Source organism: Sturnira hondurensis, unplaced genomic scaffold (genome assembly GCF_014824575.4).
Source record: "Sturnira hondurensis isolate 20B ecotype Veracruz unplaced genomic scaffold, ASM1482457v3 Scaffold0020903, whole genome shotgun sequence".
In the NCBI taxonomy this organism is placed as follows: Eukaryota; Metazoa; Chordata; class Mammalia; order Chiroptera; family Phyllostomidae; genus Sturnira; species Sturnira hondurensis.
The window spans coordinates 2,692,496-2,716,562 of record NW_028093534.1 but is presented as its reverse complement, the minus strand read 5'-3'; the positions used below and the strand labels follow the sequence as shown (position 1 = coordinate 2,716,562).

At 41.6% G+C, this 24,067-nt stretch overlaps 1 protein-coding gene and 1 pseudogene across 1 annotated transcript; one reads left to right on the top strand and one right to left on the bottom strand.

The window, feature by feature from the left end:
• Nucleotides 1-972: 972 nt before the first annotated feature.
• On the top strand, nucleotides 973-3,339 carry LOC118976474 (60S ribosomal protein L15-like; annotated as a pseudogene).
• A 5,286-nt stretch (nucleotides 3,340-8,625) lies between these two features.
• LOC118976454 (tubulin alpha-1B chain) lies at nucleotides 8,626-12,813 on the bottom strand. Its single transcript, XM_037030962.1, has 4 exons — nucleotides 12,686-12,813; nucleotides 10,418-10,640; nucleotides 10,137-10,285; nucleotides 8,626-9,816 (listed from the first exon to the last, which is right to left on the bottom strand). Exons 1-4 carry the CDS (start codon nucleotides 12,686-12,688, stop codon nucleotides 8,836-8,838), a joined length of 1,356 nt encoding a protein of 451 aa, XP_036886857.1. The 5' UTR covers nucleotides 12,689-12,813; the 3' UTR covers nucleotides 8,626-8,835.
• Nucleotides 12,814-24,067: the final 11,254 nt, after the last annotated feature.

The following is a 24,067-nucleotide window of genomic DNA, read 5'->3' as shown; positions in this document are numbered from 1 at the left end:
GATAGATAGAGAGAACAGATTAGTGGTTGCCAGAGGCAGGAGTGAGGTAGGGGTGGGCAAAACGAGGGAAGGGGTCAAAAGGTACAAATTTTCAGTTGTAAAATAAATAAGTCATGGGGATATAATCTATAGCATGGTTACTATAGTTAGTATTATTGTATTGCATATTTGAAAGTTGCTAAAACAGTAAATCTTAAAAGTTGTCATTTCCCTGGCTGGTGTAGCTCAGTGGATTGAGCATGGGCCTACGAACCACACGATCGCGGTTCGATTCCCAGTCAGGGCACATGCCTGGGTTGCAGGCCAGTTCCCTGCAGGCCAACTCCCAGCAGGGGATGCACGAAAGGCAACCATACATTGATATTTCTCTCCCTCTCTCCCTCCCCTCTAAAGATAAATAAATAAATAAAAACTTAAAAAAAAAGTTGTCATTATGAGAAAAAAAAATTGTAACTGTGAATGGTGGTGGATCCTAACTAGAATTATTGTGGTGACCATTTAGTAATATATACACATTTTGAATCATTATGTTGTACACTTGAAACTAATATAGTGTTACGTTAATTATATTATGACAATTATGATATGTCAATTATACCTTGCTAAAAAAATTATACTAAAAAAAGTGAGCAAAGGGCTTGAACAGACATTTCTCTAAAGAAGCTATCCAAATAGCCAAAGAGCACATTTTAAAAAACCCATTAAAAGATACTCAACATCACTAATCAGTAGGGGAATGCAAATTAAAACCACAAGATGCCACCTAACACATTAAAATGGCTACTATCAAAAAACAAAACAAAATAACAGGTGTTGCTACGGATATGGACAAATTAGAAACCATGTACACCGTTGGCAGGAATGTGAAATGCTATAGCCTCTATGGAAACAGTGTGGCAGTTCCTCATAAAATTTAAACATAGAAGAAAGGCTCTTCCTTTCCGTTTGGCCACAGCCATCAGGTAAGCCAACATGGATGCTTACAAGTACATCTGGGAGCTATGGAGGAAGAAGCGGTCCAATGTAATGTCCTTCCTTCTCAGGGTGTGCTGCTGGTATTACTGCCAGCTCCCTGTGCTCCACAGGGTCCACTGCCCCCACCTGGCCCGATACAGCACGTAGGCTAAGATACAAGGCCAAGCAAAGTTATGTCATATATCATATTCATGTGTGCTGTGATGCCTGCAATTGCCCTGTTCCTAGGGTGTGACATATGGCAAGCCTCAAGCCTTATCTGTTGCCAAGGAGTGAGCTGGGCTCCACTGTGGGGCTCTGAGAGTCCTGAGTTCTTACTGGGTTGGTGAAGATTCCACATACAAATTCTTTGAGGTTATCCTCATTGATCCATTCCATATAGCTATCAGAAGGAATCCTGACACCTGCTGGATCACCAAACAGTCTGCAATCCCGGGGAGATGCCAGGGCTGACATCTGTGGGTCTCAAGAGCCATGACCTTAGAAAGGACACAAGTTCCACCACACTATTTGTGATTCTCACTATGCAGCTTGGAGAAGGCATAATACTTTCCAGCTCCCAATTACTGCCAATATAAGTACTGTTTGTAAAATTCTTACCTAAAAAACAATTTAGGTAAGTAAAAAAAAAATTAAACATAGAATTACCATGTGATCTCACAATTCTACTTCTGGGTATATCCCAAAAGAATTGAAAGCAGGATCTGGAAGAGGTATTTGTTTACCCATATTTACAACAGCAATTTTTAAAGGACTTTATTTATTTTTAGAGGGAGGGAGAAAGAGAGGAAGAGAAACAAATGTGAGAGAGAAACATCGATCAGTTGCCTCTTGTATGCACCCCGACCAGGGACTGAACCTGTAATCTAGGCATTTGCCATGACCAGGAAGGGAACCAGCACCAGTCAGGGCTGTAACAGGATTATTCACAATAGCCAAAAAGTGGAAGCAACCATAATGTTCATAAACAAATGTAGTATATACAGGGTAGGGCAAAAGTAGATTTACAGTTGTAAGTATGCAAAACACAGAGTTTATTCTTGTATTATTATTTATTAATTATTGTACTATCCATATTAACTATGCTGTATATACAATGGAATATTATTCAGCCTTAAAAAGGAAAGGATTTCTGACACATGCTAAACATGGATGAACCTTGACATTATACTAAGTGAAATAAGCTAGTTACAAAAAGAGAAATACTGCCCTGGCTGGTGTAGCTCAGTGGATTGAGCACGGGCTTGCGAACCACACGATCTCGGTTTGATTCCCAGTTAGGGCACATGCCTGGGTTGCAGGCCAGTTCCCAGCAGGGGACATGTGAGAGGCAACCATACATTGATATTTCTCTCTCTCTCTCCTTCCCTTCCCCTCTAAAGATAAATAAATAAAATTTAAAAAAAGATAAATACTGCCCGATTCTATCATTTGAGGTATCTACCATAGTCAAATTCATAGAGACAGGAAGTAGAATGGTGGTAGCCAGAGGCTAGGAGGAGGGGGGAATGTTCGTAGATGCAGACCCTGGGGTAAGCCTGAAAATCTGCCTCCATAAGCAGAGGGCAGGTAAAAGACAATTAAGTACCTTGATGTAATGCTGACAACTCCAGCACTACATCAAAAATTTATTAAGGGAACTTAACATATGAAGTGTGTGTTAGGTGCAGCCATGTAGCAGGCACTAAAGAATTATATAGAACAGGGCAGGATGGATAGGGGTACTGGTTTGTGACCCATTCCATATAAGGAGAAAACACGTTACCTGCTTGCCTAGGGTTGGGCAAAAGCCTGTTCCATGCCATGGGGCATAGGGAAAGGATGGACCATTCAGTCTCTGAGAGAATTTATGGGAAGCCATCTCTGTTCTGGTCCACATCTAGCTTGAGGGTCCAGCAGTGTCATGTCATGGAACAGTCTCGCCTCAACAGGGAACAGGAATTGTTTAATGGGAGTAGTGTTTTAATTTTTCAAGATGAGATTTAAAAAAGTTCTGGAGCTGGGTTGCATAACCATTTGAATGCACTTCACGCTACTGAACTGTACACTTAGAAATGGTTAAGATGGTAAATTTGATGCTATGTATGGTTTTCTACAATTAAATAAAAAGATAAATTTACATGAAATATGTAAATAAAACTAAGCGTTTAACATTGTACAATTCTTATATTTTTTAAATGATTTTATTTATTTATTTTTAGAGGGAGAGTCAGGGAGAAAGAAAGAGAGGGTAAGAAACATCAATGTGTGAGAGAAACATTGAGTGTTTGCCTTACACATGCCCCCAACCGGGGGCCTGGCCGCCAACCCAGACATGTGCCCTTATGGGGAGTGGAACCAGCACCTTTTTGGTTTACAGGATGACACCTAACCAACTGACCTACACCAGTCAGGGCTGTAATTCTTTTAAAAATTTTTATTGATTGACTGATTTGAGAGAGAGTGCAACACACATCAATTCACTTATTTATCCATTCATTGGTTGATTGTTGTATGTGCACTGACTGGGAATGGAACCTGCAGCCTTGGAAAGTGGGGACAATGCTCTAGCCAACTGAGTTACCTTGCCAGGACCTCAGATATATATATATATAATTTATTTATTTTTAATATATTTTATTGATTATGCCATTACAGTTGTCCCATTCCCTCCTTCATTCCCCTCCACCCTGCATACTCCCTCCCCCCATTCCCCCTCCTTTAGTTCATATCCATGTATCACAAGTTCTTTAGCTTCTACATTTCCCATACTATTCCTGCCCTCCCCCCTGTCTATTTTCTACCTACCATCTATGCTACTTATTCTCTGTACCTTCTCCCCCTTCTCCTCCTCCCACTCCCCTGTTGCTAACCCTCCATGTGATCTCCATTTCTATGGTTCTGCTTCTGATCTAGCTTTCCGATTAGTTTGCTTTTGTTTTAGGTGTGGTTGTTAATAACTGTGAGTTTGCTGTCCTTTCACTGTTCATATGTTTTATCTTCTTTTTCTTAGATAAGTCCCTTTAACATTTCATAGAATAAGGGCTTGGTGATAATGAACTTCTTTTTTTTTTAAAGATTTTATTTATCTTTTAGAGGGGAAAAGAAGGAGAGAGGGAGAGAAATATCAATGTATGGTTGCCTCTCACGTGTCCCCTGCTGGGAAGTGGCCTACAACCCAGGCATGTGCCCTGACTGGGAATCCAACCTCGATCCTCTGGTTCGCAGGCCTGTGCTAAATCCACTGAGCTACACCAACCAGGGCTGAACTTCTTGAACTTGACCTTATCTGAGAAGCACTTTATCTGCCCTTGCATTCTAAATGAAAGCTTTTCTGGAGAGAGCAATCTTGGATGTAGGTCTTTGGATTTCATGACTTGGAATACTTCTTTCCATCCCCTTCTCACCTGTAAGGTCTCTTTTGAGAAATCAGCTGACAGTCTGATGGGCACTCCTTTGTAGGTGACTGTCCCCTTATCCCTTGCTGCTTCTAGGATTCTCTCCTTCATTTTCATCTTGGCTAATGTAATTATGATGTGCCTTGGTGTGTTCCTTCTTGGGTCCAACTTCTTTGGGACTCTCTGTGCTTCCTGGATTTTCTGGAAGTCTATTGCCTTTGCCAGATTGGGGAAGTTCTCCTCTATTATTTGTTCAAATAAGTTGTCCACTGGTTGCTGTTCCTCTTCCCCTCTGGTACCCCTATAATTCGGATGTTGGAACGTTTCAAGATTTCCTGGAGGTTCCTAAGCCTCTCCTCATTTTTTTGAACTCTTGCTTCTTCATTCTTTTCTGTTTGGTCATTTTTTTTCTTCCTTCTGGTCCACTTGATTGATTTGAGTCCCAGTTTCCTTCCTATCACTGTTGGTTCCCTGTGCATTTTGCTTCATTTCACTTAGTTTAGCCTTCATTTTTAAAATCTAATTTGCAGCTAAAATCAACCAGTTCTGTGAGCATCCTGATCACCAGTATTTTGAACTGTGCATCTGATAGGCTGGCTATCTCTTGGTTGCTTAGAAGTATTGGCTCTGGGGCTTTGAGCTGTTCTTCTTGAGCCATAATGTTCTGGTCTGTTGGCACCTATTATGTATGAGGGGTGGAGCCTTAGGTGTTCACCAGGGCGGGACAACCCAAGTCTCTGGGCTGTGAGGCTGTATGTGGGGGCGGGGTCAGAGAGGGGCAGCGGTGTTTTTTCTGCTCTCTCTCGCATTTCGGTCCCCTCTTCAGCTTCCCACAAGCAAATTGGGCCCTTCTGGTGCTGGTTCCTGGGTGGGTGGGCTTGTGTATGTTCTAGGACCCTGTTGGTCTCTCCAATGAACTCTCCTGTGAGGCTGGGAGCCTCTCCCAGCAGCTCAACCCCCCAGAAGTTTTTCCAATTGGTGCTGTTAGGCTTTATTTCCCAGCACTGGGGTCCTGGTTTGTGCAGTCTGTCTCACTGCTGGCTCCTTTGCCAGGTTTATGAGTGTGACTGTGTGACCGCGGTCAGCCAGCTGCCTTGTGCCCTCACTGGATCCGCCCATTGCCCCCCCAACACCTGGGATCTGCCTTCGTGCCTGGGTTGGTCTGGCCACTTTTTCCTGCGCAACCCCTCTCCACCAGCTGCTGACTCTACCCCTCTTACTGGTCTGGATGAATGGTTCTTTGTTGTCGAACTTTGGTACAGTTCAATTTTCTGTATGTTTTGGTTGTGTGTCAGAATTAATTTATTCTGTGTGTCAGAATTAATTTATTCTGTGTGTCAGAATTAATTAATTTAATTAATTTAAATTAATTTAGAGAGAGTGAGGTGAGGAGGGGAGGGAGGGAGAAAGAGAGAGAGAGAGAGAAAGAGAGAGAGAGAGAGATGAATGTGAGAAATATCTATCGGGGACCAAACTCACAATCAGTAGGCATGTGCCTTGGCTGGAATCAAACCCACAACTTTCTGCTTTGGGGGACAATGCCAACCTAGTCACATCAGTCAGGGAAGAATTTAATTTTTTTAAGGCTGAATAATATTCCATTGTATATATATACCACATTGTGTTTATTCATTCATTCATTAGTAGACATTAGAGTTGCTTTCACTTTTTGGCTATTGTGAATAATGCTGATAGGAGCATGGATATACAAATATCTGTCCAACTCCCTGCTTTCAACTGTTTTGGGTATATACTCAAGAAATGGTGTTGCTGGATCATATGATAATTCTGTACTTAATATTTTTAAGTAGCTACCATACCGTTTTCCCTTGTTTAACACAAAATATTATGAGCTCATTGATTTTACATATTTGGTTCAATCTATTGCACTCACTATGGTTTTCAGTGCTCACATTGTACCATCAATGAGAGCCCCTTCAACCTGATTCCTGTTATTACTTTAGTTTTTTATATCTTTCTTGCTTTCTGGAATGAGAAATTGAGGCTGAACTTACATATTTCCTGCTTCAAGCTTGGAACCAGTCTCTTCTCTAAAACATTCCAGTTTCTTTTAGTGGAAAATGGTACTTAGAGACTACCACTTAAATGCTAGGGATACTCATTGCTACATGGTCTTAGGCCTTGGACAAAGCTATACAATGTGTCTTTTAAAAATTAGGATCATTCCTGGCTGGTGTAGCTCAGTGGATTGAGCGCAGGCCTGCGAACCAGACGATCAAGGTTGGATTCCCAGTCAGGGCACATGCCTGGGTTGTAGGCCAGTTCCCAGCAGGGGACACATGAGAGGCAACCATACATTGATATTTCTCTCCCTCTCTCCTTCCCTTCCCCTCTAAAGATAAATAAATAAAATCTTTTTAAAAAATTAGGATCATATTGAGCGCGGGCCTGCGAACCAGACTATCGTGGTTCAATTCCCAGTCAGGGCACATGCTTGGGTTGCAGGCCAGTTTCCGGCAGGGGCCAGTTCTCTGCAGGGGATGCAGGAGAAGCAGCCATACATTGATGTTTCCTTCCCTTCCCAAGATAAATAAATAAAATAAAATAAAAATTAGGATCATAGAGCTTTTTTTCCCTTTGATTTTATACTTGTATCTCTTTTATCCCACACTTTACTCATTGAAACAGTAATCATTGTATAGCAACCATATCCCTTATACTTTGCTAGTTTCTGGGAACATACATTAAAAACTTACACTTGATCTAGTTTCTGTTGCTTTTTATCTGAATGAGGACTTTTATTTTTTGTTCATCAGATTTATTTGCATTGGCTTCTAGTTAAGACTGCTGAGCAGTATTAGATTGGCTTTTAGTTAATCTCGGCTTATTTTTTACTTTACATTCAATCATTGCACTACTCATTCAAACAGGATGAGTTGAGAAATGCTTTGTTAGATTATTGTGTAGATGTGTGTGAACTCCACAGAATGTACTTACACAAAACTAGATGGTACAGTCTACCACACAACTAAGCTATGTTGCTCACAGACTACAAGCCATGTTACTCTACAAAACAACCAAGATTAAATCAAGCACAACAGAAAATTAGTGAATCAAGAGATGCAGTAAAAACGTGTGAAGCTGCTGCTGGTGTCTAGACCAGCTGCTGCTGGTCTAAAACACAACATACTGTTTTACAACAAACTTTCTTTTTTAAGTGTATATTCTAAAATAATGATAGAAGCGTGGTTATTATCAAGTATTATGTACTGTGCTATACTTTTATATAATTGGCAGCAAAATGGTTTATACCAACATCATTACAAACATGTAATGTGGTACGCTACGATGTTACAATGGTTACATCACTGGGTGACAGAAATTTTTCAGCTTCATTATATTGTGAAACCAGTCTTATATGCAGTCTGTCCTTCATTAAAATGTTATGTGGCACATGACTGTATTTCCCTTAACTTATGTTAAACTCAAGATTTTAGTAACGACAATACTATTCACCCCTTAGTGGTAGTGTCAAAGATAAAGATAGATTAAATAGGTAATTGATACTAAAAAAAAATAACCACTGGATATTTTACCAGAACAAGGTAACTTGAAAGTGCAAGACAATTTGTTATCCTTGGATTCTTAGCTTTTTGGTCAGTTAGACGAGCAGGTGAACTCTATTGTTGAAGAAACCATTTGATTCAAACTCTTTCTCTTACTGTGTTGGTGCCAATGCCTGCAGTTCCACTATTGGAGTTTTGTTCGTTGATGTGATTGACCCACACTAAAGTAATATCTTTGGAGAGTTAAAATCCACATATACAACTAACATATTAGAGTGAATAAATTTGTCAGGATTTCCCCTTGTCACATTCAGCTAAAAATAAATTTGGAAAGAACAAGATCTAGTATAGGGGACAACTGCGTGGAGACTTTTGAGAAGCCCTGACAGGAAGCACAATAACGCTAAACACATACTGAGATGAGGGAGTATGAAAATAAACTTTTAAGACCTGACTATGCATTCGGAATACTCAACAGCCAATCAGACCATTGGCTGTGTATTAGCAAATTATCAATTCTAAAGATCACTAGTACTTTGAGTAACTGTCATAGTGGAGTCAAAACTTAATAGCATGGATATTATCTAATATTTAGATACACATTTTATAAGTTTTATAATGTACTGAGATATTTTATTACTTCATAATATATGTATATATCAGTCAATAGTTATCCTTTCTACTCAATGTACTAAAAACATAAAAATTTAGAGACACTCAAAGAGAAAACACAAATAAGTCTGAACTCATTTAAGACAGGGAATACTTTATTCAAACCCATCAGAGAAATGAACTGGTTGGGTCTGTAACAAAGCGTCATGTTGTAAAGCACAGGCCAGTAGTTGTATATGAGTATACACTGCTACATACAAATGAACTGATCAGACCACAACTTTTCAATATTTAAAACAGAATAAGCTTCCCTGTAAAAGCAGCACCGTTTTGACGTTTTAACTTCAGTATTCCTCTCCTTCTTCCTCACCCTCTCCTTCAACAGAATCCACACCAACCTCCTCATAATCCTTCTCTAGGGCAGCCATGTCCTCACGGGCCTCAGAAAACTCGCCTTCCTCCATGCCCTCACCCACATACCAGTGGACAAAGGCACGCTTGGCATACATCAGGTCAAACTTGTGGTCCAGGCGAGCCCAGGCCTCAGCAATAGCTGTGGTGTTGCTCAGCATGCACACAGCTCGCTGTACTTTGGCCAGGTCTCCACCAGGCACCACAGTGGGAGGCTGGTAATTAATGCCAACTTTGAAGCCAGTGGGGCACCAGTCCACAAACTGGATGCTGCGCTTGGTCTTGATGGTGGCAATGGCAGCATTGACATCTTTGGGAACCACATCACCACGGTACAACAGGCAGCAAGCCATGTATTTACCATGGCGAGGGTCACATTTCACCATCTGGTTTGCTGGCTCAAAGCATGCATTGGTGATCTCTGCTACAGAAAGCTGTTCATGGTAGGCTTTCTCAGCAGAGATGACAGGGGCGTATGTGGCCAGAGGGAAGTGGATGCGGGGATAGGGCACCAGGTTGGTCTGGAATTCAGTCAGATCCACATTCAGGGCTCCATCAAACCTGAGGGAAGCCGTGATGGAGGACACAATCTGGCTGATAAGGCGGTTAAGGTTAGTATAGGTTGGGCGCTCAATATCAAGGTTTCTACGACAGATGTCATAGATGGCCTCATTGTCAACCATGAAGGCACAATCAGAGTGCTCCAGGGTGGTGTGGGTGGTGAGGATGGAGTTGTAGGGCTCCACTACAGCTGTGGAAACCTGGGGGGCTGGGTAAATGGAGAACTCCAGCTTGGACTTCTTGCCATAATCGACAGAGAGACGCTCCATCAGCAGGGAGGTGAACCCGGAACCGGTTCCCCCACCAAAGCTGTGGAAAACCAAGAAGCCCTGAAGACCTGTGCACTGGTCAGCCTGTAGGGAAAGGAAAAAGAAAATGTAATTCTCTAATGCCAGGATACATTTTCTCATGTAGAATTTCTTTTTCTTTAAATCGTGAACCACACAGTGAGCAGAGTATCCCACATTTCCCACGCACCAAAGAATGAATGAATGCTATAGTTTGGTGTTCTACTTAATTTGCAGTGGAACCCCCTGAATCCATTTAAATATCTACTTGTTGATGATTTTATTCATTATCTTAACTCATGTATATTTCGGCATCTTTTTAAAAATTGAATTTACTGGGGTGACATTGGTTCACATAAATACACAGACTCAAATGCAGTATTTACCAGTTTCCGAATTCGGTCCAGGACGAGGTCAATGATCTCCTTGCCAATGGTGTAGTGTCCACGGGCATAGTTATTGGCAGCATCTTCCTTGCCTGTGATCAGCTGCTCAGGGTGGAAGAGCTGGCGGTAGGTACCAGTGCGAACTTCATCTGGAGGAGGGAAACAAAGTGGCCACCCATCACTAACAACCCCCCACAAGCCCAGGGCACCCAGAGGCCCCCAGGACACACTTCCGGTCCCAGACCCCTGGGATCTCACTTGGGTTACTGAGGGCAACTCACCAATGACTGTGGGTTCCAGGTCTACAAACACTGCCCTGGGCACATGCTTGCCAGCGCCTGTCTCACTGAAGAAGGTGTTGAAGGAGTCATCTCCCCCCCCAATGGTCTTGTCACTTGGCATCTGGCCATCGGGCTGGATGCCATGTTCCAGGCAGTAGAGCTCCCAGCAGGCATTGCCGATCTGGACACCAGCCTGCCCAACGTGGATGGAGATGCATTCACGCTGTTGGAAGGAAATGAGAAAAATTGTAAATAGGGTTGTGTTAGCATTTTGAATTTTGAGTAGTTATCTAAAAATATTTTAGTAATATACAGATATTCTTCAAATTTAACTGAGGTCATATCTCTAACATGATAGAAATGATTAAGGAATAGCACCTGCTATAAATGCTGCAGTGGGGTATAGCCTGAATACGCTGCACTGTTCAGCATATGGTCCAAGCCCATTGTCACAAGCATTCTTGAATAGGCTTTTCATATTTAAAAAATATTCAAAGCACAGATTTTATAAAGTTAAATTCAATAATTAATTGGAATCCTTCCCCTTTAAATAAAGATGAATTTCTTCTAAATATGATTTGGTATTTCAACATGGACATCTGTACTGCAGCTGAGGCCAGAAGCCACACCCTTCTGCAGTCTATCTGCAGAATCCATCTGTATTTAGGGAGTTGGAAGCTCAACAAGGGCTAACTCCTGCATTGCTGCATTTGCTGTGCCTGGTGCTAGCCTGTACTGTCTGCTACATTATTTAACAGAGCAAGCTCTATTTCCAGAAACTGCCTACATGATCTCATTGTGCCATTCTGCCAGTTTTCCTCCTCTGAGCCAGGCTGGGACCTTATGCCTAAATTGAAATGAATTAATGAAGATGCATGAGAACAAAAGACATCTGGACACAGTATAGTTCTTCTTTGTCTGCAGCAATTTCTTTCTTTTTTTTTTTAAGTTTCTCCAGAATCTTCTCCACTGTAAAAAAAAAAAACTGGAAAAATTGTATCTTTAAAACAACAGTTTCTAAATTAGAAACAAATATCACATGAGAAGCTATGAAAAAAAGAATAAAAACCCAGTGAAAGGATAACAAAATATTTATTTAAAACAACAAAATAATACCTTTTTTCATTTTGAGGTTTTTCTACCCACCACAGAATATTCATACTCATCACATTCAGTAGATATTTTCTCCTCTATGATCTTTATGGCTACAATTTCCATTGTCTGTCATTGTCTCTTCACTGACATATGGGGGTGGGTGGGGAGGGAAGGGCGTTTCCCTGGGTCCTTAACATTGATTGGGGTACTCTGGCTCACACAGTAGTCTTTCTCCCTCTGGGCACATGCGACCGAGAGAGACACACTCAGTATAGTCAGTCACGTCAGCATAGCCCCTGGCAAGACTTTAAAGGGCTTGTCAAGTGAATTGTGATTTTGCTCCCCCAGAAAAACATATTTTGTCTACGTTTTATAGAGTGAATGAAAAACCTTTTAACGCCTACAGTTCCGCAATTATGAGACTTATTAAAAGTCTTCTGACAGAAGAGGTTTAGCAAGAGCGAACCCCTCCCAGTGGCTCCAAGGCCAGAGAAGCCAGAAACAAACAACTCCGCCCCAGCGCCGCCCTGACGCCAGCCCTACCATGGCCTCCAACAGAAACTAACCACTTTTCCCCGTTAATATACAGTCTTTCTAAAATGCCAAAGAAGCGGCGAGGAAAACTTTTTTTCTTTCCCCTGCTCACCCAAGGCGCTGCTTTGTCCCAGTCTTTTTCAACCCCCACTCCCCCCCAGCTATACCCACCGACCCCTCGTCTTTTGGGGTGACTTCTCTTCTTGTTTGGGGAAACACTGGAGGAGGAAGAGGGCCTCTCTGAGCCACACGAACATGCTATGCACGTACACGAGGGCTAAGCAGGAGAAGCCACGACCGCCTTTCCCTACCCCAGACCCTTTCAACACCAACTGATGGATTGCTTGCAGCTCGGAAAGGCTCGGGTAACAAAAAGCCCTTCCACGCCGCCTTTGTTCTTCCCCACAGTTCTGCCGCGCCCTGGGCGCAGTTCTTGCTGGGCTCCCGCACCCTGCACTGCGGCGGCGGCCAGCTCAAGGATTTGGGACAGACGACGCTTAATCTCGCTAACAAAGCGTAAGGCTGACTACCTTCACCAAAGAAGTTGTAAAGGGACAAGGGTTTCAGATTCTTCAAGCAGACCCCGGGAGACTGACCACACCCAAAGGTCGCAAAGAGCCAGAGAAAACAATATCTTACCATGGTTGCTGCTTTGCGGCTGCCGAGTGGATGGCGGAGAGGAAGAAAAGTTGTTGCTTCTTACAGCGCGACTCTTAGGCGGTCGATGTAAGAGAACCTGCGGCATATGGGCGGATGCAACTCCCTATATACAACTCAGTCACCATGGGGATGGGCTGGGGCTTTTTCCTGTTGGTCCAGACCCCTCAATCTGCCCAGAGAAGCCACGACAGAAGAGTTGTGATTGGTGCAAACGACATGGGATGAGGTAATCTTTCCCCCACCCCCTTTTCCCTAGCATCCATAGACTGTTTGCATCCTTCAGACAAAGAGACCGAGAAAAAACAGTCAGCCGAGCATCCATGATGGGGTGGAGCTGGGGAGGGGGTGCAAAAGGCAGGAAAGAGAACTGGGGTTGGATGAGCTTATGTTGCTTAAACCTGGAACTACAGTTAAAACCACCAATGTAAGGTTTTTCCAACACTTAATAGCAGAATTTGTGTTGAGGTGAAATATTTAATGGAAAATTACTCGCAGTTCCTCCGTCAAAGTATACTAAACTCGACCACATGCGGTGAGGATTCAACGTCTCTACTGTAATTGCTTTTTTAAAAACACGGTGGGAGAGACGATGGGAATGATGCTTAAAATGGCTTGGGTAAATGTGCCTTTAAAATTTTTTTTAACGGTTCAATAACAGAGCCATCCAAAATGGTTTCTCAGGTTCAAGTAACTTATTTTCAGATCTTCTTTTGCAGCCTTCCTCCAAATAGCTAAACAAAAATGAGAGATGGAAAGAGTAACCATCTAAATATGGAAGCACACAAATAGTTCAAACGTGGCAATAATTAAGATACAATGCACATACTGTAGTTAATTTACAAGAAATATTCCTTTGCCAGAAGTCTATGCAATATATTTTATGTAGTGTATTGTTCCTTACAATGAATTATCTTTCTTGATAAAGAGCTGAAAAAATGCAAGGACAAAGAATTGCGTTCAGAAGCCAATACTACCTGTGCATGCAGTTGTATTCTGCATTGTTCTGATTTCTGGAATGAGGAAAATAACTGAGATACCATATAAAAAAGGAGGAGAGCTGTGTGGCATAAAAAGACGATCATTTTGTAATGTTGCCTCCATCCAGAGACAGCTGTGTGAGGTTAGCTCAATAACTGCATTTCTTTTTTATGTATCTCATGTGAATTTGGTGTATCTGTGAGAGGCAACTGTGGGAATTGCAGCCATTCTCATACCATTGCTATTCAACTAGAAACTGGTGGTTGTTCAATTGCCTCGTGAGACAAAAAGGGTTTGCTTTCACTCCCTAGGAAATGGATTGCAGCAACATTTTTTTGTTGTTATTGCTGCTTAGAAAGGCTCCATTATCAACAAAGATAAGCTATGGAGAATAAGACTCTGGACTGGGTACTTCCTGACACTACTAATGAAATTTCAGAGATAAAGAGGTTTGTAATGGCCACGAAGTTGAAATTTTGTATTTTCCGTTCGGTTTTCAGTGACTTATTTTTAGGGTTTGCAGCATGGTTTACAGTGCTCTGCAGAGCCCATTCATTCGTGCTGGGCTAGCAGGCAAAGCAGGGCATGGGAGGGAGGGAATTGAGACAGTTGCTATAGGTTGTGGTGCTAACAACGGTGGCCCTTGGCCATGGAATTTATTAGCCTGCTCTGCATAGCTCTGCTTTACTTTTTCAAATTTGCTTCAGTAGTCTTCCCTAGGGGTGAAAAACCCAACATGCAAATTATTTTATTTACTTCTTGCATATTTCCTAGAAAAAATAATCTTCAACATCCTATTATCTTTCTTTAGTAAATAAAAGTATGTTTCAGTAAAGAGACAGAAAAATTAAGGACAATTTAAATGCTTCTTTCTAAACTCAGAAGTACTTTGAACAAAAATAAGACTTAAATGCATAGGGAAGTATAAGGATTAATTAAGTAGCTCATTGAAAATACTTCTTTCAAAGTTTTAATGAAGTAAATTAGACACTACTGGACCATGATAAGGTGTAGAAATCTTTTCGAATGAGAGGTACAGTCTTGAATGATTATTTTCTTTATAATGTAAAAGAAATATGTCCAATAGTCTCAATTCTTTATGCAATTTACACTGAGGATTAAATTTTTAAAAAGTGGAGGGTTCATGCAATTGATTCTTTGTAACTCTATCTCAGAGCCATTCTGTTCCTTATGTAAATGAGGATTTTTTTCTTCCCTTGGGCATAAATAACAATAAGATCTAGGTCAGAAATAGACTATTTGAGCACTGATAATCTTAAATATATAAATGGGAGAGCTGGAGAAATAACTAATCTATTCTTTTTGTTCCTCATCTTATTTAATAGCATGCAAACTACGAGAGACAAAAATTTTTTTTCTAGCTTACGTACTTATTTTTACTGCCAGTTTTTTTAGCTTACATCAACTATTTCACTAATGGATTCATTCTTGTCCACAGTATGATTAGCATAAAAAAGATTAACATAAAACATTTTTTTCTTTCATAATATTGTGGAATTTAAATTATTTATTTGTATGTTTATACCTCTCCTCCATTAAAATGTGAATCCTTGTCCCTGGCAAAGTGCCTGGCATATACTAGACAGACATTGATACATGTTTGTTGAATTAAGTGAATAGCTTATCTCGGGGCATATTTTCATTAACTACTATCATGGTTACTAATTTAAAGGTAGTTAATAAAGTATTTAACTTTTTTCATAGACTAAGCATTTACTGAGTGTCTATAGTAAACCCTGGACCNCCTTTCATAATATTGTGGAATTTAAATTATTTATTTGTATGTTTATACCTCTCCTCCATTAAAATGTGAATCCTTGTCCCTGGCAAAGTGCCTGGCATATACTAGACAGACATTGATACATGTTTGTTGAATTAAGTGAATAGCTTATCTCGGGGCATATTTTCATTAACTACTATCATGGTTACTAATTTAAAGGTAGTTAATAAAGTATCTAACCATTCTAAATACTGTGAGAATCAGAGGTAGTAGCATGGTCTCCTTTCACCAGGATCTTCCAATCTAATTGAAGAATAAAACAAGAACGTGTATATAGACTTGAGAATGGTATGTGTTCTGTATGTATGGAGAGAAGCCTTATAGATTCCATTGCATGACCCCATGTATCATAACTTAGGAAACAAGAATTATGCGATACTTTTTTCCCTATTTCTTCACTTCCTACTTATCCCTAAATTTATTCCAATCTTGATTCTGCTCCTGCCATTCCTTGAAACCAAATTTCCTCCATGTTTGTTGTTAAATCTACAGTACTTTTTAGTTCTTGTTGACTTATGAAAGTTTTGTTACAGTTGACTGTTACCTCTTTTTTGAGATGCTTTCTTCCCATGGTCTTAAAAATGCTACATTTTCTACATTTCCCTCCTACATTTTTTTCTCAGTCTATGCTGGTGTCCCTTCTTCTCCTAATCTTTAAATGTTGATGTTTCTCAAGGTTCAATCCTAGACCTTTTCTTCATTTTATTATATGTGATCTCAACCACTTCAGTGGATCAGTGGATGAGAAGTGCGTTCATCCTCAAGGTTGAAGATCCTTCCTATACACTAACGATGTCTTAATATCTCTTCTTAGATCCAGATCATATAGTAAACTTTCAATGTCTTGCTGGCTTTCTCATAGGTATCCCAAATTGAACTAGTTATGTTCACACAAACCTGTGCCTCCTACAAGTTTTTTTGCTCAGTAAATGAAGCAGCTTGGCTTTTCACATCAGAAATGAGAATTACTTTTAACATCTGTCCTTTCTTTTCTCACTACCATAGAGACAGTCACTAAATCCTGTTAAATCTACCTTCTCACTATTTCTCAAATCTTATCCTTTTCTTTCCATCTCTACTGCCTCAACTCTAGTAAGTACGTCATGTCTAGTCTGGACAACCTCAGTGCCCTCCTATATTTCCTCTCTATTCACTCCTCTCCCTGCCCAGTCCAGTCTCCACACACGGCCAGTGATCTTATTATAATATATATCACATATCATATCACATGATACATTTCATGTCACTCCACTGTGTAAATCAGATCAAGGCCTGTTTGTTTTAAGATAAAGACACCAGAGTTCTGGCCAAGATGGAGGCATAGGGAGATACACTTTGCTTCCTCCCACAACCAAAAGGACAATGACAAGTTTAAAAACAAAAAACAACCAGAAGTGCCAGAAAATTGAACTGTGTAGAAGTCTGACAACCAAGGAGTTAGAGAAGAAACATTTATCCATACTAGTAGGAGGGACAGAGACAGGCAGCCAGGGTGGAGAGGACGTGAGGCAAGGCAGCAGACTGGGTAGGTGAGGCGGCAGACCAGGTGGTCCCACACTGACAGGCAGATAAGCCAGGAGGAACAACAGGGGAGCAAGACAGACCACGCAACCCGGGGTTCCAGCATCAGGAACGTAAAGCCTCAAAAGCTCTGGCTGTAAAATTTTGTGGGGGTTGCAGTGGTGGGAGAAACTCCCGATCTAAAGGAGAGCTCATTGGCCCTGGCTGGTGTAGCTCAGTGAACTGAGCACGGGCCTGCAAACCACTTGATCGTGGTTCGATTCCCAGTCAGGGCACATGCCTGGGTTGCAAGCCAGTTCCCAGCAGGGGACTCATGGGAGGGAACCATACATTAATATTTCTCTCCTTCTCTCTTTCCCTTCCCCTCTAAAGATAAATAAATAAAATCTTAAAAAAAAAAGTTGAGCTCATTGGAGAAACCCACAGGGTCCAAGAACATACACAAACCCACCCACCTAGGAATCAGCACTGGAAGGGCCCAATTTGCTTGTGAGTGGCAAGGGAAGTGACTGAAAGCGGGTGAGAGCCAAGCAAGCAACATTGTTCCCTCTCTGACCCTCCCCCACATACAGCATCACAACACAGCAAAGTGGGTTCCCTCATCCTGGTAAATGCCTAAGGCTCAACCCCTTCCTATCTAACAGGTGTGCTGAGACAAAGAAATATGGCCCATATGAAAAAACAGATCAAACCTCCAGAAAAAGAACTAAGTGACAAGGAGATAGACAACCTATCAGATATAGAGTTCAAAACTCTGGTAATCAGGATGCTCACAGAAATGATTGCCGACAGACATAAAATAGAGGAAGAAGTAAAGGCTATGCAAAGTGAAATAAAAATATACAGGGAACCAACAGAGATGGGAAGGAAACCAGGACTCAAATCAATGATTTGGAACAGAAGGAAGAAATGAACAACCCGAACAAATGAAGAAAGAAGAATTCAAAAAATGATAGTGGCTTAGGAACCTCTGGGACAACTTTAAATCAGGGGTGCAAGAAGGAGAAGAGGAAGAGCAAGAAATTGAAAACTTATTTGAAAAAATAATGAAGCAGACCTTCTCCAATCTGGCAAAGGAAATAGACTTCAGAAAGTCCAAGAAGCTCAGAGAGTCCCAAAGAAATTGGACTCAAGAAAGAACACACCAAGACACATGATAATTGAATTACCCAAGATTAAAGGTAGGAAAAAATGTTAAAAGCAGAAAGAGGAAAGGAGACAGTTACCTACAAAGGAGTTTCCATAAGGCAATCAGCTGATTTCTCCAAAGAAACCTTATAGGCAAGAAGGGACTGGAAAGAAGTATTCAAAGTCATGAAAGGCAAGGACCTACATCCAAGATTACTCTATTCAGCAAAGCCTTCATTTATTTTTTTATTTTTTATTTTTTAATATATTTTATTGATTATACCATTACAGTTGTTCTATTCCCCACTTCATTCCCCTCCACCCGGACACTCCCTCCCCCACCATTTCCCCCCCCCCTTAGTTTATAACCATGTGTCTCAAGTTCTTTAGATTCTATATTTCCCCTACTATTCTCGCCCTCCCCCCTATCTATTTTCTACCTACCATCTATGCTGTTTTCTGTGCCTTCTCCCCCCTTCTCCTCCTCCCACACCCCTGTTTCTAACCCTCCATGTGTTCTTCATTTCTATGGTTCCACTCCTAATCTAGCTGTCCTCTTGGTTTGCTTCTGTTTTAGGTGTGGTTGTTAATAACTGTGTGTTTGCTGTCCTTTCACTGTTGATATTTTTCATCATCTCTTTCTTATATAAGTCCCTTTAGCATTTCATATAATAAGGGCTTGATGATGATGAACTCCTTGAACTTGACCTTGTCTGAGAAGCACTTTATCTGTCCTTCCATTCTAAATGAAAGTTTTGCTGGATAAAGCAATCTTGGCTGTAGGTCTTTGGATTTCACGACTTGGAATACTTCTTTCCAGCCCCTTCTTGCCTGTAAGGTCTCTTTTGAGAAATCTGCTGACAGTCTGATGGGTACTCCTTTGTAGGTGACTGTCCCCTTATCCCTTGATGCTTCTAGGATTCTCTCCTTCATTTTGGTCTTGGCTAATGTAATTATGATGTGCCTTGGTGTGTTCCTTCTTGGGTCCAACTTCTTTGGGACTCTCTGAGCTTCCTGGATTTCCTGGAAGTCTATTTCCTTTGCCAGACTGGGGAAGTTCTCCTTTATTATTTGTTCAAATATGTTTTCCACTGGTGGCTGTTTCTTTCCCCCTTCTGGTACCCCGATAATTCAGATGTTGGAATATTTAAAGATGTCCTGGAGGTTCCTCATTGTTTTGAATTCTCATTTCTTCATTCCTTTCTGGTTGGATGTTTCGTTCTTCCTTCTGGTCCATTCCATTGATTTGAGTCCCAGTTTCCTTTTCATCGCTATTGGTTTCCTGGACATCTCCCTTCATTTCAATCAGTTTAGCCTTCATATGTTCCTCTAATTTGTGACTATAATCAACCAGTTCTGTTAGCATCCTGATAAATAGTGTCTTGAATTGTGCTTCTGAGAGGCTGGCAATTTCTTGGTCACTTAGAGTTATTGGCTCTGGGACTTTGAGTTCTTCTTGTGCCATCTTTTGGGCTGTTCGTGCCTGTTCCGTAGCAGGATCAGAGCCCTAAAGTGTTCACTAGCGCAGGGCAACTAAGTCGCTGGGTTGTGACATTGTATGTGGGGGCGGGGTCAAAGAGGGACAATGGCTTCCCGTCTGCCGTCTGCCGCCTGCCACCGCGTCCCCCACTGGCGCCGCAGCCACCACCGTCACTAGGCCCACGTGTTTCATTCCACTGCATGTGAGTGTGCCACTGCCGTCAGCCCTCCACCACTGGGTTTGCCCCCTGGGGCCTGCGTGGTCCGTCTCACTGTGCGCGAATGTGGGATCGTGGTCAGTCTGCCCCACACCCCGACTGGTTCTGGGTTGCCTGTGCGCCTAGGTCGGGGGATCTGTCCTGCCCGACCCAGCTCCACTGCTGGCTCCGCCTCTCTTACCGTACCTGTTGAACGGTTCATAGTTGTCGGACTTCCGTATAATTCAGTTTTCTGGTCTTTGGGTGTGTCCTTGTTCTCCAAACCTTTGTTGTATTCAAACTTGGTTGTGGGAGAAGGCACAGTGTTTCCACCTATGCCTCCATCTTGGCGGAAGTCCCAGCAAAGCCTTCATTTAGAATGGAAGGGCAGATTAAGTGCTTCCCAGATAAGGTCAAGTTAAAGGAGTTTATCATCACTAAGCCCTTATTATATGAAATGTAAAGGGACTTATCTAAGAAAAGGAAGATCAAAGCTATGAATAGTAGGCCCTGGCTGGTGTGGCTTAGTGGTTTGAGTGCCAGCCTGTGAACCAAAGTGTCACCATTTCCATTCCCAGTCAGAGCATATGCCTGGGTTTCAGGTCAGGTCCCCAGCAGGGGGTGCATGAAAGGCAACCACACATTGATATTTCTCTCCCTCTCTCCCCTTCTTCCCCTCTGTCTAAAAATAAATAAATAAATTTTTTAAAAAAATTGTGAACAGTAAAATGACAACAAACTCACAACTATCAACAACTTAACCTAAAAAAAACACAGACAAACTAAGCAAACAACTAGAACAGAAACAGGATCACAGAAATGGAGATCACATGGAGAGTTATCAGCAGGAAGGGGGAGCAGGGAGAATGGGGTGAAAGGTACAGGGAATAAGAAGCATAAATGGTAGGTACAAAATAGACAGGGGGAGGTTAAGAATAGTATGGGAAATGGAGAAGCCAAAGAACTTATACGTATGACCCATGGATGTGAAATAAGGGGTGGGGTGGTGCAGGGCAGAGGGTGATAAAGGAGAAAAAAATGGGACAACTGTAATAGCATAATCAATAGAATATACTAAAAATAATAAAAAATAATATGGTAAAAAATGATAAAGATACAAAATCTTTGCTCCTTCAGTTTTTTTAAAAATATATTTTATTGATTATGCTATTACAGTTGTCCCATTTCCCGCCCCTTCATTCCCCTCCACCCTGCACATTTCCTCCCCCCCACATTCCCCCACTTTACTTCATGTCCATGTGTCTTAAATTCTTTAGCTTTTACATTTCCCATACTATTCTTGCCCTCCCCCTGTCTCTTTTCTACATACCATCTATGCTACTTATTCTCTGTAGCTTTCCCCTGTCTCTCGCTCCATTCCCCTGTTGATAACCCTCCATGTGATCTCCATTTCTGTGGTTCTGTTCCTGTTCTAGTTGTTTCCTTAGTTTGTTTTTGTTTTAGGTATGGTTGTTAATAATTGTGAGTTTGCTGTCATTTTACTATACATGTTTTTTATCTTCTTTTTCTTAGATAAGTCCCTTTAAAATTTCATATAATAAGGGCTTGGTGATGATGAACTCCATGAACTTGACCTTATCTGAGAAGCACTTTATCTGCCCTTCCATTCTAAATGAAAGCTTTGCTGGATAGAGCAATCTTGGATGTAGGTCCCTCTCTTTCATGACTTGGAATACTCCTTTCCAGCCCCTTCTTTCCTGTAAGGTCTCTTTTGAAAAACCAGCTGACAATCTGATGGGAAGTCCTACTACTGGGGACCTGGCCTGCAACCCAGATATATGCTCTGACTGGGAATCGAACCAGCGACCCTTTGGTTCACAGGCCGGCAATCAGTCCACTGAGCCACACCAGCCAGTGATGGGAAGTCCTTTGTAGGTAACTGTCTCCTTATCTCTTGCTGCTTCTAGGATTCTCTCCTTCATTTTAATCTTAGCTAATGTAATTATGATGTGCCTTGGTAAGTTCCTCCTTGGGTCCAACTTCTTTGGGACTCTCTGAGCTTCCTGGACTTCCTGGAAGTCTATTTCCTTCGCCAGACTGGGGAAGTTCTCCTTTATTATTTGTTCAAACAACTTGTTGCTCTTCCTCTTCTCCTTCTGGTACCCTTTGTTGCTCTTCCTCTTCCCCTTCTGGCACCCCTCTAATTCAGATATTGGAACATTTAAAGATGTCCTGGAGGTTCCTAAGCCTCTCCTCATTTTTTTAAAGATTTTATTTATTTATCTTTGGGGGGAAGGGAAGGAGAGAGGGAGAGAGATATCAATGTATGGTTGCCTCTCATGTGTCCCCTGCTGGGTACTGCCCTAGCAGGGGACATACCTAGGCATGTGCCCTGACTGGGAATCGAACTGTGATTGTCTGGTTCGCAGGCTCACACTCAATCCACTGAGCTACACCAGCCAGGGCAATCTCCTCATTTTTTAAAAATTTTTGTTTCTTCCTTCTGTTCTGGTTGAATGTTTCTTTCTTCCTTCTGGTCCACTCCATTGATTTGAGTCCCACTTTTCTTCTCATCACTATTGGTTCCCTGTGCATTTCCCTTCATTTCACATAGTGTAGCCTTCATTTGTTGATCTAATTTGCGACCAAATTCAACCAAGTCTGTGAGCATCCTGATCACCAGTATTTTGAACTGTGCATCTGATAGGTTGGCTATCTCTTCATCACTTAGTTGTATTATTTCTGGAACTTTGATCTGTTCTTCCTTTTCGGCCATTTTTTGGTCTTGTCATGCCAGTTAGGTATGAGGTGCTGAGCCTTAGGTGTTCACCAGGGCAGGGCAAACCAGTCACTGGGTTGTGACGCCGTATGTGGGGGCAGGGTCAGAGAGGGAACAATGGCGCCTGCTCCTCTCTGTCAGATCGCAGTCTCTTCTGCTGCTTCCCCCAAGCAAACTGGGCTTTTCTGGTGCTGATTCCTAGGTGGGTGGGCTTGTGTATGTTCTAGGACCCTGTGGGTCTCTCCAACAAACTCTCCAGTGAGGCTGGGAGTCTCTCCCTGCACCTCAACCCCCACAGGTGTTTTCAATCAGTGTTTTGAGGCTTTATTTCCTGGTGCTGGAGCCCTGGGTTGCGTGGTTTGTCTCGCTCCCCAGTTATCTGCGTGCAAATGTGAGACTGCTGCTAGGTCAGCCAGCCGCCGTGTGCACGGTGCCCTGATTCTCAATTGCCCCCTCCCTGAGTCTGCCAATTGCCACCCCATGCCCAGCGTCTTCCAGCCACCGCCTGGGCGTCCAGTGTCTGCCCGGTGCTGTCTCACGTGCCCGGGGTGCCTTGCGCGCCAGGTATCACCCCACGTCTTCTCTCTGCTTAGCCCCCACCCACTCCCCGGCTCCACCCCGCCTACCAGTCTGGATGAATGTGTCTATTTCAGCTCCTTGACTGTCCGACTTCTATACAGTTTAATTTTCTGTCAGTTCTGGCTGTTATTTTGTTTCTAAATTTTTGTTATTCTGGTTGTGAGGAGGCACCGTGTGTCTATCTACACCTCCATCTTGGCTGGAAGTCTCCTTCAGTTTTATAATAGAATTAAATCTTCTATTTAAAAATACCCTAGAACACATATTGATTTTATATTACATTAAAGTTCCTGTAAAGACAATTTCTCAAGATTTTGATAGGGAAAAGGGAGGCAAAGGGTATAAAAGCTATATGTTCATTTAATAATTATTTGTTATGTAATAAAATTATGTTTTATGTCTTCTTGTTTTTATGCAATTTTACAATAAAAGTTTTAACAATAGAAACCCATAAGTTCAGAAAGATGTCCCCACAAAGCAAAATAAAAATAAAAAATATTTTAAAAGTGAATTAAAAATACCCACTGATATCATTGCAGTATTGGAAGTAACAGGATACCAACTCTACATAATGACAATTAAATAATTAAATAAATAGTTGAGCGTTTGTCCTTCATTTCCTGTACAAATTGTATTTTAGGGTAACCAAATGACCCTAGTTAACTAGGAAAAATTATTCTTTTGTAGAATATGAAATACCGGATAGGAAATATGAAAGTAAAAAGAGAATTAGAAAAAATCACCCTTTACATCCTCTGAAATAATTTAGTCAGGCAAAAAGAATCAGTGGGTGAAAATTCAGATATAATATTGATGGGGATACTTTAAATAGAAAGATTGGGCTATTACCCTCTGAACTTGCTGATTAATGTTAGTATCATTAAAAGTGGACCACCAGACCTCATGAACCTATGACATAATCTACTAGGAAGTGCATG